The sequence below is a fragment of the Salmo salar genome, chromosome ssa24 (assembly GCF_905237065.1).
Source record: "Salmo salar chromosome ssa24, Ssal_v3.1, whole genome shotgun sequence".
Taxonomy (NCBI): Eukaryota; Metazoa; Chordata; class Actinopteri; order Salmoniformes; family Salmonidae; genus Salmo; species Salmo salar.
This window is the reverse complement of record NC_059465.1, coordinates 18,181,590-18,202,579: the sequence shown is the minus strand read 5'-3', so window position 1 is coordinate 18,202,579 and position 20,990 is coordinate 18,181,590. Positions and strand designations below refer to the sequence as shown.

The following is a 20,990-nucleotide window of genomic DNA, read 5'->3' as shown; positions in this document are numbered from 1 at the left end:
TTGATTGGCAAATTACTCATAGGTGGGCTGCGAGCAACTGGTAGCTCGCGATCTACCTGTTGGAGACTCCTGGTCGACAAACATTTCAACAAACATACTTCCTACTAATGCTGAGATTGTATCAGGGTTTGTTTAATACTCATGGTTTCATTTGTTTTCTTAAGTATTACTGTACTTTTTCTGATTGTAGTGACAAGGTAGGTAAATGATGATCATCATCTGACACAATATTAACATTTCAAGCCTTTAGGTAAGAAGTGAAAATCCCACACTGTTTACTTCAACATGATCAATTCATGACAAACTAAAACTAAGAAAAATAACAAATGAGTGTGTGAATGTCAATTACCTTACTGTTAAAGGTAGAAGGGTGCCACCTCTTGAGCAATTTTAGAAATGCAATTGGCTAAAAAAATAATGCACCTTAAGGGAATCTTGTAATGTGAGACAATGAAATAACAGAGACTGGTAATATTCAAGGGTTTTAATCTAGAAGTACAAAGACTCAATATAAATATATTAAATTGTTGTCAGGGATCATTGTACCCTCAGCAGAAGAATTCCGTACTACTCTAGTTGTGAATCATTATTTACAGTTGAGGTCAAAGATTTGGGGAAAAGTTGGAAGGTATTTGGAATTCCCTCCTATACCGAACAGCAGCAAATCAAGTCCTTCTGCCACATTTATCATCTTAAGGCTTAAAATCTTAAAAACCACAATAGAGGGTGATGTTGGACAGATGCATTGCATTCCCATTCTAGTAACTGGTACTTAAAGGTGCTGATGTTTGGGAATCATCAGTCAAGGCTTCTTGGACTCAATGATCCTCAGACATCGCTTGTTGAGGCGAATAGGAGTCCCTCTTTTTGAGTCTTTACTTGTGCTCTGAGCAATAAGTCTTCCTCTTTCCTCCATGCTTTTAAGGACTTGAATTAGGTCAGTGGCTTGGGAAAATCCAGCAGTACAGCTACAGCAAGAGAACAAAGAAAAATATATAAATACTTGAACCGACAGGCACATGCACAGTTTCACTAAGGATTATTGTTATTAGATTGACAGTAGGTAAGACACTGACACATTGCATGTAATGTAACAATGAACAATTAGCCTTGTGAAGAGATCCATTGAAAAAGTTGTGGCTCATTGCAAATCTATCATCCTTTGAATTTGAGCCACCAACCTTTTCCCTCCATGACAGTCTTTCACACTTGGCATGTTGAAGCAGGATAGAGATACAAAGTCCTGCAGGAGCGATTGGAGAATTGTGGTCTTCTCCAAGTGTCTGATCTGATCAGCCAGCCTGAAATGTGATGGAGAAAGATAGAGGGACAGAGGAGACCAGTGCTCCAGGGAGACAGCCAGTGGATGAGGAGAAAAGGTTAAGAGAAAGACAAACACTATCAGAAAGGCAATATGTGAGACAGTGGTGGTAACATGTTTGCGTCCATCTTGCGTAGTTATCTAACCCAGCAGGCCCTAACCCTCTAACCCTTAGTTATTTAAGGCAGCTGCAAGATACTTTAACACAGTCCATTTTAGTGACAAAGTGCTCAGGATACATTGTACCAGTGGAGGCTCCTCAGAGGAGGAAGGGGAGGACCATCCTCCTCAGTGAATTCCATAAAAACAGAAATAGTGAAACATACAAAAAAAGTTATCCTTTTCAGATAAAACTATACTAAATATATTCATGTCACCAAATAATTGATTAAAACACACTGTTTTGCAATGAAGGTCTACAGTAGCCTCAACAGCCCTCTGTAGGGTAGCACCATAGTGGAGCCGGAGGACAGCTAGCTCCCGTCCTCCTCTAGGTACATTGTAGGGCTGTCCCCTACAGCAAAAAAATCTTGGTGACCAAAAGTCGTCTGTTCTTTCGACCACTCGATTGGTTGACTTTTTTTTTTAAACATGTATTTTTCCATATATAGACCCACCCTGTGTTTTAATAAAATCAACTATATGCTTGTCTGATGCTGTTTGATGAAATAAGACACAAATGACTCAAGAGGGAGCAGAGATTAAGATCATCAGAAAATAAAAAGCTGACCAGACCAACCTCCTCCCGCTCCTACTGGCTTTCGCAGGTTCTGCCATTTACTCTCCTGAAGTTGCCGGTAATAGGCTACACTAAGAGTCTGCAACTATTTTCATGTGGAATGCAAATTTGTCTTACAATTTCTACCGATCAGCGTGCCAGTTATGGTTTTCATATGAACATTTGTGTTACAGTTTCATTTAATTGATAAATAACGTCTTTGCATCTCAAATTCATTGGGATGTGATTAATCAAAAATTCTATCCAACTCTAAATGAAAATTATACAAACCTACATAAAGCCAACAAATAAAAACAAAATCTCCCATAAATCACATTGGCTATGCATGGCCTGTCTGCAACGAACTTTAAACATTGTATCAACGATCAACTTGGGTCCAGCCCGAAGCTCACACTAGCAGACTTGTAACACAAAATATTCTGGGCCCCCAGAGTTTCCCACACCAGTAAGCTCGGGACAGACTCGTCAGGTAGACTTACAGTGCCTTGCGAAAGTATTCGGCCCCCTTGAACTTTTCGACCTTTTGCCACATTTCAGGCTTCAAATATATAGATATAAAACTGTAATTTTTTGTGAAGAATCAACAACAAGTGGGACACAATTATGAAGTGGAACGAAATTTATTGGATATTTCAAACTTTTTTAACAATTAAAAAACTGAAAAATTGGCCGTGCTAAATTATTCAGCCCCCTTAAGTTAATACTTTGTAGCGCCACCTTTTGCTGCGATTACAGCTGTAAGTCACTTGGGGTATGTCTCTATCAGTTTTGCACATCGAGAGACTGACATTTTTGCCCATTCCTCCTTGCAAAACAGCTCGAGCTCAGTGAGGTTGGATGGTGAGCGTTTGTGAACAGCAGTTTTCAGTTCTTTCCACAGATTCTCGATTGGATTCAGGTCTGGACTTTGACTTGGCCATTCTAACACCTGGATATGTTTATTTGTGAACCATTCCATTGTAGATTTTGCTTTATGTTTTGGATCATTGTCTTGTTGGAAGACAAATCTCCGTCCCAGTCTCAGGTCTTTTGCAGACTCCATCAGGCTTTCTTCCAGAATGGTCCTGTATTTGGCTCCATCCATCTTCCCATCAATTTAAACCATCTTCCCTGCCCCTGCTGAAGAAAAGCAGGCCCAAACCATGATGCTGCCACCACCATGTTTGACAGTGGGGATGATGTGTTCAGGTTGATGAGCTGTGTTGCTTTTACGCCAAACATAACGTTTTGCATTGTTGCCAAAAAGTTCGATTTTGGTTTCATCTGACCAGAGCACCTTCTTCCACATGTTTGGTGTGTCTCCCAGGTGGCTAGTTGCAAACTTTAAACGACACTTTATATGGATATCTTTAAGAAATGTCTTTCTTCTTGCCACTCTTCCATAAAGGCCAGATTTGTGCAGTATACGACTGATTGTTGTCCTATGGACAGAGTCTCCCACCTCAGCTGTAGATCTCTGCAGTTCATCCAGAGTGATCATGGGCCTCTTGGCTGCATCTCTGATCAGTCATCTCCTTGTATGAGCTGAAAGTTGAGGGACGGCCGGGTCTTCGTAGATTTGCAGTGGTCTGATACTCCTTCCATTTCAATATTATCGCTTGCACAGTGCTCCTTGGGATGTTTAAAGCTTGGGAAATCTTTTTGTATCCAAATCCGGCTTTAAACTTCTCCACAACAGTATCTCGGACCTGCCTGGTGTGTTCCTTGTTCTTCATGATGCTCTCTGCGCTTTAAACGGACCTCTGAGACTATCACAGAGCAGGTGCATTTATACGGAGACTTTACACACAGGTGGATTCTATTTATCATCATTAGTCATTTAGGTCAACATTGGATCATTCAGAGATCCTCACTGAACTTCTGGAGAGAGTTTGCTGCACTGAAAGTAAAGGGGCTGAATAATTTTGCACACCCAATTTTTCAGTTTTTTATTTGTTAAAAAAGTTAGAAATATCCAATAAATTTCGTTCCACTTCATGATTGTGTCCCACTTGTTGTTGATTCTTCACAAAAAATTACAGTTTTATACCTTTATGTTTGAAGCCTGAAATGTGGCAAAAGGTCAAAGTTCAAGGGGGCCGAATACTTTCGCAAGGCACTGTATTTTAGGACTGTTTCCACTGGATCAGAGCATAACATTTTTCCCTTTCACACTGGTTATCGAAAGGGATATTTTTCAAATACTTTGAGGAACTATTGTCATTTTCAATGTGTATGTAATACCCGACTTTGTTTGCTTGCTGTTTGAGGTGAAGAAAACATTACTTTGAGAACCTCCACAGCTCATTAGAGGTGGTGTGTTAAGCCAATCAGAAATACTATTAGATCCCCAAATCAGTACATTTATATGCCTACATTTGCATGCAGGCCAAGTAGCCTATAGGTCTACTTCTATGCATAATCAGTGTGCTTCCTTACTCAACATTGACAGCAGCGCTCCAAACAAAAGACAATGACTAAATTGACAAAACTTGTAAATGGAATGGAACTTGTTTCTCACAAGTGTAGCATAGGTTGTGTGCTCTACAAACAATGTGTCCACTCTGACAATGAGAACGGTAAAAGACTGGAATAATAATATATTGAATGCATTAACAGAAATTAACATATGCAAACAAACATTGTAGATTAGAAATGATAGGAATTAACGGTAAATGTAGGCTACTACTGGTGATATGTCATGGGGAATTGATAGACAATAAAAATCAAGCCAAACAATTCATGCAATGAAGTTATGAAACAATGATTTTGCGCATTCTGGAGAGCGAAGAACATTGTGCATTTTAGCCACTCTGACCTTCTAAAACTGTGCCATCCCCCGGCATCCGCAATGGATTAGTTCACTGAATCAGACTCGTGTGCCATAAAAAAATAAATACATATTTGCTACTGCTCAAAATAGAATAATATTGGTCGACCAACAGCCTACCGACCAAACAATCGACCAGTCCACTACATTGACTTCAATACAAAACCTAGGAGGCTCATGGTTCTCACCACCTTCCATAGACTTACAGTAATTATGACAACGTTCTCCAACCAATCAGAGCTCTTGCAGCATGAACTGACATGTTGTCCACCCAATCAAAGGATCAGAGAATGAATCTAGTACTGAAAGCATAAACTACAGATAGCTAGCGCTGCAGTACATAAAGTTGTGAGTAGTAGTTGACTCAAAGAGAGAAAGACAATAGTTGAAAAGTTTTGAAGGAAAAGCAAGAGAGAGAGCTAGCTTTATTTCATTGTATTTTTATTCACCTTCACTTAGCTAGTGAATACAACTTGCTAGTTTAGCCTATTCAAACACCTGGCACAAACAGAGAGGGATGCTATGTTAGCTAGCTGGGTATGGCTATCCAACACTGGAACTCTTCCAAGTCAAGGTAAGTTTTTGGTTTTATAATTTATTGTCACCGTGGCCCACCGGTGTAGCTGCTAAACTGCTTGCTGACTGTACTGTTCTGCATGATTGTAGCGGCTTTACAAACACGTTAGTTATAGTAGCTATGTTGACTTGGTATGACATTAGCTAATATGGTGACAACGATGTAGGCTGTGTGTAGCGGTTATGATATGAAGGTTTGGGTTGGAAAGGTTTTTCCGCCTGGTCACAGACAGCTGATGTGTTGTGCACTGAAGTCCACAAGCGAAGGGAAAAGGTGAGAGGAGGAGAGTGCGTAGATTCGAAAAGGAATTATACAATGAGCAAAATTATCAATCTGTTTGTATGTGGCTGCTATGAAAGTGAACGGTTAGCGTGTGATCAAGGGTGTATTTATTCCGCCCATTCTGTTGAATTTTTTTTTCTTAAAACGGAAGCAAACGGTACGGGGATAAACATACCTGAATTTGTCCAATAGAAACTTTAGTTTGCAACTGTTGGACTAATGATTACACCCTAGATCTGCTAGATGCAGGTAAGAGTGTGCCAGGCAGTATTTAATGTGTCACCTTGACTCAAATGCTTCTCTCGCCCTGTGCACCTACATTGAAAACTTTCATTCATAGGCTAGGTTGTAGCAACCTCATGATAGGTATAGTTAAAATGTTTGTATCATGTAGTAGCCTAAACCTATCGATGTTACATTGAGCTGGGTGAATGGGATATGAATGACAGTCATCCAATATGCTGTAATAGAAATAAGGCCATGCTCATAAAAATAAGCGTCACTGCATTGTACTGTACGGATACTTTCTCACCTGTGGGTGCAATCACAATGGTACACAGTCTTTGATCCCATGTTGTGGAGATCATATCTCTTCTCTGAAGGGGGAATTTTGTATTTACATTCATCCAAATGCTTGAGGGTGCCACAAAGAAGCATATTATCTGTAACACAGAACAAACAGAACATACTGAAGCTAGCTGAGTCATGACATGCAGTAAGTTAGTGTCCTTTGTAATTATTGGGACAGTGAGGCATTTTTCTTCTTTTGACTACATCAAGCTTGTGACTCTACAAATGTGTTGGATGCATTTTCTGTTTGTTATGTTTCAGATAATCTTTTGCCCAAGAGAAATGAATGGTAAATAATGCATTGTGTCATTTTGGAGTCACTTTTATTGTAAGTAAGAATAGAATGTTTTCCCAACACTTCTACATTAATGTGGATGCTATCATGATTACAGATAATCCTAAATTAAATTGTGAATAATGATGAGTGAGAAAATTAGACCCACAAATATCATACCCACCCCCCTTTAAAAAAATGCTACCCTCCCCCGTTATTGTAACAGTGAGAGGTTGGAATGTCTTGGGGGTATGATACAGCGAGGGGAAAAAGTATTTGATCCCCTGCTGATTTTGTACGTTTGCCCACTGACAAAGAAATGATCAGTCTATAATTTTAATGGTAGGTTTATTTGAACAGTTAGAGACAGAATAACAAAACAATCCAGAAAAACGCATGTGAAAAATGTTATAAATTGATTTGCATTTTAATGAGGGAAATAAGTATTTGACCCCTCTGCAAAACATGACTTAGTACTGGCAAAACCCTTGTTGGCAATCACAGAGGTCAGACGTTTCTTGTAGTTGGCCACCAGGTTTGCACACATCTCAGGAGGGATTTTGTCCCACTCCTCTTTGCAGATCTTCTCCAAGTCATTAAGGTTTCGAGGCTGACGTTTGACAACTCGAACCTTCAGCTCCCTCCACAGATTTTCTATGGGATTAAGGTCTGGAGACTAGCTAGGCCACTCCAGGACCTTAATGTGCTTCTTCTTGAGCCACTCCTTTGTTGCCTTGGCCGTGTGTTTTGGGTCATTGTCATGCTGGAATACCCATCCACGACCCATTTTCAATGCCCTGGCTGAGGGAAGGAGGTTCTCACCCAAGATTTGACGGTACATGGCCCCATCCATCATTCCTTTGATGCGGTGAAGTTGTCCTGTCCCCTTAGCAGAAAAACACCCCCAAAGCATAATGTTTCCACCTCCATGTTTGACGGTGGGGATGGTATTCTTGGGGTCATAGGCAGCATTCCTCCTCCTCCAAACACGGCGAGTTGAGGCCAAAGAGCTCCATTTTGGTCTCATCTGACCGCAACACTTTCACCAGTTGTCCTCTGAATCATTCAGATGTTCATTGGCAAACTTCAGATGGGCATGTATATGTGCTTTCTTGAGCAGGGGGACCTTGCGGGCGCTGCAGGATTTCAGTCCTTCACGGCGTAGTGTGTTACCAATTGTTTTCTTGGTGACTATGGTCCCAGCTGCCTTGAGATCATTGACAAGATCCTCCCGTGTAGTTCTGGGCTGATTCCTCACCGTTCTCATGATCATTGCAACTCCACGAGGTGAGATCTTGCATGGAGCCCCAGGCCGAGGGAGATTGACAGTTCGTTTGTGTTTCTTCCATTTGCGAATAATCGCACCAACTGTTGTCACCTCACCAAGCTGCTTGGCGATGGTCTTGTAGCCCATTCCAGCCTTGTGTAGGTCTATAATCTTGTCCCTGACATCCTTGGGGAGCTCTTTGGTCTTGGCCATGGTGGAGAGTTTAGAATCTGATTGATTGATTGCTTCTGTGGACAGGTGTCTTTTATATAGGTAACAAGCTGAGATTAGGAGCACTCCCTTTAAGAGTGTGCTCCTAATCTCAGCTCATTACCTGTATAAAAGACACCTGGGAGCCAGAAATCTTTCTGATTGAGAGGGGGTCAAATACTTATTTCCCTCATTAAAATGCAAATCATTTTATAACATTTTTGACATGCGTTTTTATGGATTTTTTTGTTGTTATTCTGTCTCTCACTGTTCAAATAAACCTACCATTAAAATTAGACTGATCATTTCTTTGTCAGTGGGCAAACGTACAAAATCAGCAGGGGATCAAATACTTTTTCCCCCTCACTGTATTTGTGCGTCCGTAACTCACTCAACATTATTCATGATTCATTCAGGATTCATTCAGGATTATCTTTAATTATGGTAGCATCCAAATGACTGTTGAAGTGTTTAGAAACATATACTATTCTTATTTACAATAAAAGTGACTCCAAAATGACACTACATTTTCCCATAAATTTCTATTGGGCACAAAACAATCTGAAACATAACCAAAACAAACAGAAAATGCATCCAACACATTTGTAGAGTCACAAGCTTGATGTAGTCATTGTGTGCTATGAATATGGGACCAAATTCTAAACTTTTGAATACTTTAATACACATAAGTAAATTTGTCCCAATACTTTTGGTCCCCTAAAATGGGTTAACTATTATCTGCACTTTAACCTCATAGTCATTGTATCATTTCTAATCCAAAGTGCTGGAGTACTGAGCCAAAATAAAAATAAATGCTTCACTGTCCCAATAATTATGGAGGGCACTGTATATCTAGAATGGCATCATCAAGCTTTTCCTAAAAAGTCAAATTAAAGCTTGGGGCAGTTGCAGGCTGGCCAGTTACCAGACTGATAGTGGGCTCATGGAGAAACACAAAACTACTACCTGTTGTCATAGATGGTGCACTCTCAGTAGGGGTTTGTATTAGAGGTGTGGTCCTTAGCTTTGAGGAGGCGGTCCTCTTAGTAATTGTGTTCTTCCAAAGGGTAGATGAAGTCATCACAGTTGCAGATGTTGTTCTCTTATTTGAGGGCATTGTTCTATGAGTTTGAGATATTCTCCTCTGGGTTGGAGATGCAGTCTTGTTTGCTGAGGATATGGTCGTTGGTGTTGTAGTTATCTGTTCCAAACAGGCTTTGCCTCGTTCCCCCCTCCAGCGGCGAGGCTGAAAGGCATCTCCTCTTGGAGGCCCACAACGATGAAGTTTCCTAAGAACCTTTGGGAGTTTGGGACTTTTGGGTATAAGAGTTGTGGTTGTTAAAGTTGTTGTCTGTGGATGAGGTGAAGGCTTTGGTGTTGATGTAGCCCTCTGCATTGTTGTGGATGATGTCCTCTGTCGTGACCGTGTTTTTTTATTTGGTGTAGCTTGATTTTGATGCGAGATCATTTTTTCAGTTCTTGATCCAGTCTTTTGTGTATCAGTTTTTTTCATTTTTACCTGAGATGTGGTTGTAATCATTTTCGAAGCAGTTCTCTGAGTTGTGGGTGTGGTTTTCTGTTTTTGTGATGCACTCCTCGATATCAGGGATGCAGTTGTCTGTATTAAGGGCGTGCTGGTCTGTGTTTGACTTGTGGTTGTTTGAGTTGTGAATGTTTTCTTGCCCCTGCTGCATCCTTTCCCTTTCCTGTGCTTGAGCTGGAAGGTGTCTCCTCTGGGAGGACCTCTTGGAACACAGTCCCGTGAGGGGTCAAATAGCTTGGAACGGTTCCCTTTGGGGATTAACCTGGTTGGGCTAGACAAGGGTTTCACTGTAACCAGGTTTTCCCCGGTGCCTGCTGACGTTTCGGGGTCACTGCTGCCACCATGTTTACTTGTCATGCGGTTGATGGTGTAATCTTTGGGATTTTTGAAGACTGCATATGGGGCCACCTTGGCCACCTTGCACCTGCACAGAGCAAAAATGTACTTATTAGACAGGCCAAACATGCCAAGAGAGAATCCTTTCATAAACTCATAGGCAGTGTTGGGGTCGTTACTCAAAATAATTAATGTATTACCTATTACTCGTTACGTCCATCAACAGTAACATATTACTTTACTTATCACTCCCTGGGAAAAGTAATCACTTACACCCCAAAATATTGTGCGCCCTCACTCAATGTAAACCTTATGTTACTTAGGCCTATACACTAACACAAGTAACCTAATAATGACAGACACAAAATCCACTACATACCAAGCTACAAGCTTGTTCACCTCTCCCTGGGCTAAAGCCTGTCATTTTGAACGATTAAAATCAAGCCTTGGTTGTTTGGAGGAGGTAGGCCTACATAGTCCTCTTCAGCAGCAATCGGGCCTCAGGGGTTTTCCGCTATGAGTTTTGTCTTGGCGTGTTGCTTTTGCAGGTGCTTCAAGAGATTGGAAGTTGTGTTTCTAGCAGTGAAGTGTTTTTTCATGCCTGGGTACAGTTTATGTTTTAAGGTTATATTCTTCTAATTTTGTCCTCACACCAAATCAAAGTTTAGTTTATTTGCACAAATAGAAAGACAGTTTTTTTTTTTACTATTACAAACTGTGCGGGAGGGGGAAAAAAAAGGCCACAAGTAATGGGAGTACTTCCACACTGAAACTCAATGTTTTAACGTTCATCGCCCTCACTAAAGCAGTTTGTAGTAGTGCGTTCGTAAACAGGAACTTGGTGAGAGGACGTCAGACTAGGAAGAAAACAATACTGGGACGGGGGGATTTTTAAATATTACGCCAACAGAGAGGGAATAATAATCACAAATATTTATTTGGATCCATAACTGTAATGGGAAGGGTAACAAAAGTAACAACAACCTATCTTTGATCAGTAACTGTAGTATTATTACTTCAAATTGGAACAGTATTTTATTATATTACTTGTTAGCTCAAAATAATAGTATTATTGTAACGCTTTACTTTGGAACACGTTACCCACAACACTGGCCATAAGTCTCTGTATTTTTCACAACATTTCCCTAATTTTGTGTACGTTAGCTTACTGGTTGTATTATTTGTAATTTCAGAGTCACTGTATATTTCATATCGGGGGAAAAAAACATACAGTAATGAATTATCTAATACAACCTAAACAAGTTTCACTGCGTATTTTAAATACAGGGAATTACTTTTAATTTTCAATGTTTTGCTGGGATGGACCAGGGAAATGTGGTGTCTGGAGGAAGAGTGAGGGGGCTGGATATCAGGCAAGTTATCACAAGCATCTCAGTTAAAACTGGAGAGTTTCTGCTGCAGTTTCAATTGCCCATCATATGATCCTTATTACATTTTTTGGGTGAAACAATAGCATGTCCCATATTACTATCCTTATCACAGTTATTACAGTATTATAGAACAAAGTCCATGTACTGTAAAGACTTGATCAGGACAATATCACGTACATACACAAAATTATTTCTGACAGACAGTACTCACATTCCCCACCAGTTAAGCTCAGTGCATTGACTCCTGGGAGTGAACTCAAAGCAGGGCATCTTGAGGAGGTTGAAGAAGCTGAAGCCCACCATATTGGAGATGGTATCATTTACACGCTGGAGGCACTGGCGAAACCTGATGACAACAGAAAGAAGGGTAGGTAATGCCAAGACCGTGGCATTAAAGGGAAATTTCTAAAATGTTGAACTTCATATTCATCATCTCCAGCCCCACCCCAACATATGTGAAAATGGTGTGTTTCTATGTGTCGTAGTAAAAAAAAAAAAAGAGGAATATAAGCGTTTCCAATGACCATCAACCAATTAGTAGGCAATGCATAATTGCTTAAAATTACATGATACACACCGATGATGTCATTGTAAACACTTATCTTCCACTACAAAACATAGAAACGCGCTATTTGAACATATGTTGACGTTGGGGTGCTGCTCGAAATAATGAATATGAAGTTTAACATTCTAGAAATGTCCCTTTAAGTCGTCAGTTGTCCTAAGCTTACCAGTGCTGTTTTAAGCTTAAACATCAAATCAGGGATCTCTCACCCAAGGAATAGTTCAAATAGGTTGGCAAACTTGGCATGTTGTCAGCGAGCGCAAATCACACTGTGTTGTATAACACTTATTATTATTGAATAGTTGATGTTTCCCATCATTTCTTTAATGTCAATGTGTCCAACAGAGCCACATATCGCTGTTGCTTGGTATTCACAGGGAGAAGTGACAAGTCAAAACATGACATGATTTTACAGGAAGATTTAAATTGCTTACGAGGAAACATGAAGTGACGTGCTATACATCCAATTATGTAACTACTTGGTGCTTATACATCGGTTTAGGGCCGGGTAGGGCCTGTTGATTCATAACTAGAGCACAGGCAGGGCTCGGGTATCACTAAATTAATCACTAACATTTTGAAGCCGAGCCATGGACGTGCTCTGCTTTAGAGCCCTTCACAGGCATGAATTTTAAGCCTGAGCCCTACCAATGACCGCGACGTTCAGGCCTGATTGCTTCTGATAAATTTAAGGCCCTGCCTGAAGCGCGAAATCAGAAATAACTTCCTCCATTAGCTTCGGTAGGAGAGCTGTAGTGACAGAGTGGAGCAGCTAATGGATTTACTAATGAAATAATTTATTTCTGATTTCGGGCATGGCTGGGCCCTAAATTTGGCATAAGCAAATCGGGCCTGGGTACGGTACGGTAGGGCCTGAATGTCACGGGCATGGGTATGGCTTAAAATTCATGTCTGTGCAGGGCTCTAGTGCTTACTGTGGAATGAATACTGTGTATGACCTTGTCAGTTAAACCTGGGAGGAGAACGAGACTACATTGTCTGTCTGGCACTCATGCATAAAGGAAATTAATCAGAGTATAAGCGTACTACACAAACATCTGTCTTGTGTTCTGTGGCAACTCAGAGCTAAGTTGACACCTCACTTAGATCTCCAAAGTGCCTGATTAGGAGTCCTGAAAGAGATGGGCATTTATTGCTCACCCTAAAAAGGTTCTAAGTAGAACCTTCTAGATTTCTTCGGTTTGTTCCCATAGGGGAACCCTTTTTGGTGCTAGTTACAACCCTTAGCAGAGGGTTTTACTTAGAACCTTCTATGTAGGGTTCTTCATAGAACCTCCTGTAAATGGTTCTACCTAGAACCGTCAATGAAAGGTTCTACAAAGAATGCTTTTATCTTTGATGGTTTCTTCCTAGAACCCTATATGAATGGTTCCACCAACCTTATTATCCTTTAAAATTGTACTTTTTATGACAATACATTACATAAATCATAAGGTCTTTCTTTGAGGGCCTAGTTACACCCTAACAGGAAACACCTGGTTTACAGGCCAAATCAAATTTTATTTGTCACATGCGCCGAACAGGTACCTTATCGTGAAATGCTTACTTAAAAGCCCTTAACCAACAATGCAGTTCAAGAAATGGAGTTAAAGAAAATATTTATTTAAAAAACTTTATTTTAAAATAAAAGTAAAAAATAAAATAACACAATAAGATTACATAACAATAACGAGCCTATATACAGGGGGTACCGGGACTGAGTCAATGTGCGTACAGGTTAGTGGAGGTAATTTGTACTTGTAGGTAGGGGTAAAGTGACTATGCATAGATAATAAACAGCGAGTAGCAGCAGGGGGGGGTCAAGGTAAATAGTCCGGGTGGCCATTTGATTAATTGTTCAGCAGTTTTATGGTTTGGGGGTAGAAGCTCTTAAGGAGCCGTTTTGGACCTAGACTTGGCGTGCCGGGACTGCTTGCTGTGCGGAAGCAGAGAGAACAGTCTATGACTTGGATGACTGGAGTCTTTGAACACCGCCTAGTATATAGGTCCTGGATGGCAGGAAGCTTGGCCCCAGTGATGTACTGGGCCGTACGCACTACCCTCTGTAGTGCCTTGCAGTTGGATGCCAAGCAGTTCCCATACCAGGCGGTGATGCAATTGGTCAGGATGCTCTCCATGGTGCAGCTGTATAACCTTTTGAGGATCTGGGGACCCATGCCAAATATTTTCAGTCTCCTGAGGGTGTCTTGGTGTGTTTGGACCATGATAGTTTGTTGGTGATGTGGACACCAAGGAACTTGACGCTCTCGACCCGCTCCACTACAGCCCCGTCAATGTTAATGGGGGGCCTATTCGGCCCTCCTTTTCCTGTAGTCCACGATCATCTCCTTTGTCTTGCTCGCATTGAGGGAGAGGCTGTTATCCTGGCACCACACTGCCAGGTCTCTGACCTCCTCCCTATAGGTTGTCGGTGATCAAGCCTACCACTGTTGTGTCGTCAGCGAACATAATGGTGTTGGAGTCGTGCTTGGCCACGCAGTCGTGGGTGAACAGGGAGTACAGGAGTGGACTAAGCATGCACCCCTGAGGGGCTCCGGTGTTGAGGATCAGCATAGTAGATGTGTTGTTGCCTACCCTTACCACCTGGGGGCGGCCCGTCAGGAAGTCCAGGATCCAGTTGCAGAGGAAGGTGTTTAGTCCCATAGTCCTTAGCTTAATGATGAGCTTTGTGGGCACTATGGTGTTGAACGCTGAGCTGTAGTCAATGAACAGCATTCTCACATAGGTGTTCCTTTTGTCTCGGAGGGAAAGGGCACTGTGGAGTGCGATTGAGATTGCGTCATCTGTGGATCTGTTGGGGCGGTATGTGAATTGGAGTGGGTCTAGAGTTTCCGGGATGATGGTGTTGATGTGAGCCATGACCAGCCTTTCAAAGCACTTCATGACTACCGACGTGAGTGCTACGGGGCGGTAGTCATTTAGGCAGGTTACCTTTACATTCTTGGGCACAGGGACTATGGTGGTCTACTTGAAACGTAGGTATTACAGACTGTCAGGGAGAGGTTGAAAATGTCAGTGAAGACACTTGCCAGTTGGTCCGTGCATGCTCTGAGTACACGCCCTGATAATGCATCTGGCCCCGCGGCCTTGTGAATGTTGACCTGTTTAAAAGGACTTGCTCACATCGGCTACAGAAAGCGTGATCACACAGTCCTCCGGAACAGCTGGTGCTCTCATGCATGCTTCAGCGTTGCTTACCTCGAAGCGACCATAAAAGGCATTTAGCTCGTCTGGTAGGCTCGCTTCACTGGGTAGCTCGCGGCTGGGTTTCCCTTTGTAGTCCGTAATAGTTTGCAAGCCGTGCCACATCCGACGAGTGTCAGAGCCGGTGTAGTAAGATTCAATCTTAGTCCTGTATTGACGCTTTGCCTGTTTGATGGTTCATCTGAGGGCATAGCGGGGTTTCTTATAAGCGTCTGGATTAGTGTTTCGCTTCTTGAAAGCGGCAGTTCTAGCTTTTAGCTCGGTGCGGATGTTGCCTGTAATCCATGGCTTCTGGTTGGGATATGTTCGTACAGTCACTGTGGGGACTACGTCTTTTTTATGGGGAAGTGTGACTTTTTTCATTCACCTTATTTTATTGGTGCATGCATTGTGGTAATCCAAATTGGGGTGCCATTTAACAATGCACTATGCAGAAATCACACCGCCATTTCCTTGTTGCAAAAAACGACTTGCTTTATGTGACAAAAGAAGCAAGCATAGTGTAGAGAATCCTTGTTCCATCTAAATTGTGTACCATCTAAACTGCTGTGAAATATATTTTCCATAACACAAAATATTGTATTTTCAGCTGTTTGAAGCTGGTGTACAAAACCATAAGTAATAGATGCAAAAACAAAAAACAAAACTTCAGAACGGGAAGCATAGAAATATCCCACATAGAACAGATATAGCGCTTCTTAGACTTAATTTCAATTAGAATGACAGATCTATAACTCACATTTCGATTTGAATTTGGTCGGGTTGCCCAAAGAGTTACATATTGCAGCTTTAAGCCTATAGCATATTTACAGTTTTACTGAGTGGAAGAAAAAAATATATATATTTTATCCTGACTCTCAAGTTAGACTAGAATTTGTACTCTAAAGCACTGAATCAAATGATCTGATATTGTATCATTGGTACAATGGCACACTCTACCCGACATTCCAGAAAAGAAAAACACCTATCAGTTAGCAGATGAGCCATGCACCATACCCCTGAAAAATAAAAGTCAGCATAATAAAAAGTCTGTCTTTATTGAACAGTATTGAGTTATAGCTCTAAGGAGTTCCCCTTCAGGGGACTGGAATGTATGTCTGTGTCATCCCTGGAATGTGATGGATGCTGCCCAGGGGCTACACATTGAGGCTCACCTTTGGTCACAGTCACAGTGTGAGATGGTGAAGAAGTTGGGATTGAAAACACCATAGTTCACTGTGAAGGAGGGGATAGTGTTACTGCAGTGGTCATGCTCACGGCAGCACCTGTCTGCTCGCTCAAACATTCCTACAACAAGAAACAAACAGTGGAGAGACTAAATAAGTCTCTCAGATCATTAAATACACATTTCATGTGTAATGACACATTGCTACTAGAGGCCGACCGATTATGATTTTTCAACGCCGGTATCGGCGTTAAAATCATAACAGTGTTGGAGAAGGAAGTAAAAGCGCAATATGTGCCATGTAAAAAAGCTAACGTTTAAGTTCCTTGCTCAGAACATGAGAACATATGAAAGCTGGTGGTTCAATATTCCCAGTTCTTCAATATCCCAGTTAAGAAGTTTTAGGTTATAGTTATTATAGGAATTATGACGTGTCGACTATTTCTCTCTATACCATTTGTATTTCATATACCTTTGACTATTGGATATTCTTATAGACACTTTAGTATTGCCAGCCTAATCTCGGGAGTTGATAGGCTTGAAGTCATAAACAGTGCTGTGAAGCAAGCATTGCTAAGAGCTGCTGGCAAACGCAGTAAAGTTTGAATGAATGCTTACGAGCCTGCTGCCACCTACCACCGCTCAGTCAGACTGCTCTATCAAATCATAGACTTAATTATAATATAAATAACACAGAAATACGAGCCGTTGGTCATTAATATGGTCAAATCCGGAAACTATCATTTAGAAAATAAAACGTTTATTCTTTCAGTGAAATACGGAACCGTTCCGTATTTTATCAAACGGGCAGCAACCCTGAGTCTAAATATTTCTATAACATTGAAGGTTGTGCAATGTAATGTCATAATTATGTAAAATTAGTTCGCAAAGAGCCAGGCGGCCCAAACTGTTGCATGTACCCTCACTCTGCTTGCACTGAACGCAAGAGAAGTGACACAATTTCCCTAGTTAATATTGCCTGATAATATGAATTTCTTTTAACTAAATATGCAGGTTTAAAAAAATATACTTCTGTATATTGATTTTAAGAAAGGTATTGATGTTTATGGTTAGGTACATTCGTGCAACAATTGCGCTTTTTTTCACGAATGCGCTTTTGTTAAATCATCCCCCGTTTGGCAAAGTAGACTGTGATTCGATGATAAATTAAAAGTCACCGCATTGATTATATGCAAAGCAGGACAAGCTAGTTAACCTAGTAATATCATCAACCATGCGTAGTTAACTAGTGATTATGTGAAGATTGATTGTTTTTATAAGATAAGTTAATGCTAGCTAGCAACTTACCTTGGCTCCTTGCTGCACTCGTGTAACAGGTGGTCAGCCTGCCACGCAGATTCCTTATGGAATGCAATGTAATCGGTGTCCAAAAATGACGATGACCGATTGTTATGAAAACTTGAAATCGGCCCTAATGAATCGGCCATGCCGATTAATCGGTCGACCTCTAATTGCTACAGTGGGTGGTCAGCAGTAGCACCAAGCACTAATGTTATAGATCAATAAGTAAGATGTGATATAGTGCTTGCTGGAACAGAAGTAGGCCTACATTACACACATGGCAACTCCAAGGAGTTGTCCTGATCAAATAGGCTAGAGACAAATAGGGATAAGGAATGATAAAGTGAAGAGTGCATATGTGCAAACTATAAACGAATGAGAGAAAAATAAAGATTAAGGTTAAAGATATGGAATTGAGAATTACGTTACAGGTAAAGCATTCAAATTTCTTTCAAGTCTGGGCAAATTCAACTCATAAATCTTTAAGGTTGTGCCCTGTGCCCAATTTGAGGCTAGATCCTTTTTGTTTGTTATTAATTCTGTCCTCTGTGTGTGACTTTGCCATATGTTGTCCAGAAACAGCTATCCTTATGGCTCTTGTTTTCACTATACATTACATTATGAAGCAGCCCAAATATGGTTTAAAAAACAGAAAGCTTTCCCAACTTTGAAACAAATTAGCTGTAGCCTATGTTATAGGCCACTTTGATATAACATGACAGGGTGTGAAGTGTAAATATTATTCTACTCACCTAACTGTTTGTAGTCAATCGCTTTGCTTCCAGTGCCACACCAAAGTGTCCCAGGAAATACCCACGCGCGTTTCCTACGGGATTTTGGACCCGAAATATATTGTTGCTCCAATGGGTCACTTTTCGTCTGTTTGATAAATCCATCGACAGGACTCAGTGGACACAGGTTGTCTGGACTCAACAACGCCCTGATATTGAAGAGGGATAATTCCACGAGGCTCTCCGAGCGCGTTTGGCGGCAAAGATACAGGTAACTGGCAGTGGCTACAGGGTCGTCGTTAATTGAGCATTTTACAAGCTGCTTCTCTGACCATTCGCTCACATATAACGTCAATGTATGAGTCCCGACCATATTTCGGAGGAAGCTTAGGCGCGTGTGTCCAAGTCCAGTGAAACTCGTCCTGTGGCAGAAGTTGGCGTTTTGCGCGTCGGTCCCTGCTGACATCTTCACATCATGTGCACTTTGCAAACTGAGCAATGACAAGCACAGAGCAAATTGCAGTAAACGTTTGTTTATCATATCAAACAGACTAAATTATATTAATACATACATTAAAAAAGTAACAGCCGTCTCAACAGAGCTCGTCAGTTTGTAGTCCTAAAAACCGGAAATTAGTTGCCTCTAGTTCGTTCAGTCCGCCACAGTGAACGCGTCATAATACCCATAAAAACACCGAAATGGTTCCAATGTTTTTTCAGCCATTCATTTTTCACATCGTGAATTGTATAAACACTTCAAATTAAGGGTGTGTTTGGTGTAGGCTTACCTTGGCGTGACGTTTTGTTAACCTCGTAATTCTCTCTCAGACAAGGTGCGTTTTATCAATACATTCGCCACAATTTACTCAAAATGTGAAATGCTAATTAGCAACAAAGAATACTTCAGCAAGACTAATTCCTGCAAGAAGTTCCTACACATAACCTCTAGCCTACACTGTCAACTACTGACCAGCGTGATCAGAGACCTTTGTCCAATCCGTGATGAAATCATCTGCTGTATTGAATGTAATTGAATACAGTTTTGTACTTCTAAGGTCCGCTTTCAATGGCTTAGCTAGCCACAGACTACACTTTAACTAGCTACTTAGCAGAGCAGCAGATCAAAACATTATTTTGTATTACCAGTGGTGGAAAAAGTACCCAATTGTCATACTCGAGTAAAACTAAAGATTTTTGGTATCTAAAAACAAATCCCATAGGGATCTGGACTGTAAGATTCATAGTATAACTCTCAGTAACCATGCCCCAGTCTCTATAATGTGGGACATAGAAAGGAATACCTCAGCAAATCGCTGGAGGCTCAACACCTCGTTGGTAGGGGACACTGGCTTCCAAGACTACATCAGGACAGAGGTTATGAAATTCATTGAATTCAATGATACAGCAGAGATTTCTCCTACAACCCTATGGGAGGCATCTAAGGTGATATTGATGGGTAAAATTATTTATTTTTCTAAAACCTTGAAAAAGCTGGTGACCAAATGTTTAGAATTTGAGAAGAAAATAGAAGGTCTAGAACAATCACAGATGGCGATAGCTGAAAATCTAACACAGCTAAATGAGGCGAAGAGAGTACTAGTTGGATTGCTGAGAGAGAAAGTAGAAAGAAACTTACGATTTTTAACACAGATACTATGATCATGGGAGTAGAGCCAGTTGACTTCTGGCATCTCCCTGGTCTTCCCTGTGGCTCAGTTGGTAGAGCATGGTCTTTGCAATGCCAGCATGGTGTGTGCAACGCCAGGGTTGTGGGTTCGATTCCCACAGGGGGCCAGTACAAAAAAAAATGCATGAAATGTATGCATTCACTACTGTAAGTCGCTCTGGATAAGAGCGTCTGCAAAATGACTAAAATGTAAATCTCAACTCAGGAAACAGTCTGGGTTGAAAATTAAAAGCACTAATTAAGATGAACTCTTTCTGTACAAACCAAAATGAATATCTGATGCCTTTGCTAAGTTCTGTAAGATATTGTACTCTAACACAGACATGTGGGGATGTGAACAGAATTGATCCCTATTTGGATTCCATTAATTTACCCAAAATAGATCAAGCTGCCTCAGAAAACATTGATGTTTCCATAACAAGGGAAAAGATTGAGGACACTTAAGAGATTGAATAATAATAAAAGTCCTGGATCAGACAGCTACTCAAATTAGTTTTATAAAACTTGTATTGACCTCATTAGCCCACTGTTGGAGAGGGCCTATTCCCATGCTCTCCAGAAGGGGGAGCTCCCGCTGTGCTGGAAGGAGGTGATTATATCTGTCATCTACAAAGCATTTAAAGATCCACAGAATGCGCCTCATACAGGCCAATTGCACTTCTGTAAAATCTTGACCTCCATATTGGCTAAACGTTTGGAGGCAGTGATTACAACAATAATACATCCAGACCAAATAGGTTTCATTCCTGGTTGTCACCAACCTGACAACATACGTAGATTGCTTAACATTATGTCCCACTCCATTCCCCAACTAGTGCCACGCATGGCATTGGCACTGGATGCTGAAATGGCCTCTTCCGAACATTTGAAAAATGTAATTAAATGGATTCAGTCATTATAGTCTGCCACACAAGGCATAGTCAGAGCTTCTCTCAGTCTATCCAGCTGGAACAAGGATGTAGGCAAGGTTTCCTTCTCTCGCCACTCCTGTTTGCC

At 41.1% G+C, this 20,990-nt stretch overlaps 1 protein-coding gene across 4 annotated transcripts; it reads right to left on the bottom strand.

The window, feature by feature from the left end:
* Nucleotides 1-469: 469 nt before the first annotated feature.
* Nucleotides 470-19,574, bottom strand: LOC106585295 (group 3 secretory phospholipase A2). 4 transcript variants are annotated; one of them, XR_006761796.1, is made up of 8 exons: nucleotides 18,329-18,990; nucleotides 16,264-16,396; nucleotides 11,531-11,665; nucleotides 9,016-10,016; nucleotides 6,261-6,390; nucleotides 1,182-1,301; nucleotides 661-968; nucleotides 470-619 (listed from the first exon to the last, which is right to left on the bottom strand). XR_006761796.1 is itself a non-coding variant. In XM_014171365.2 (8 exons), the coding sequence occupies exons 2-8, from the start codon at nucleotides 18,771-18,773 to the stop codon at nucleotides 803-805; spliced, it is 2,130 nt and encodes a 709-aa protein (XP_014026840.2). In that variant the 5' UTR covers nucleotides 18,774-18,798; nucleotides 19,096-19,574; the 3' UTR covers nucleotides 470-802. The 4 variants fall into 4 exon arrangements, 3 of the variants coding, with proteins under 3 accessions (XP_014026840.2, XP_014026839.2, XP_014026838.2); XM_014171365.2 differs by adding an exon at nucleotides 19,096-19,574 and having other exon boundaries at nucleotides 470-968; nucleotides 18,329-18,798; XM_014171364.2 differs by having other exon boundaries at nucleotides 470-968; nucleotides 16,264-16,324; nucleotides 18,329-18,993.
* Nucleotides 19,575-20,990: the final 1,416 nt, after the last annotated feature.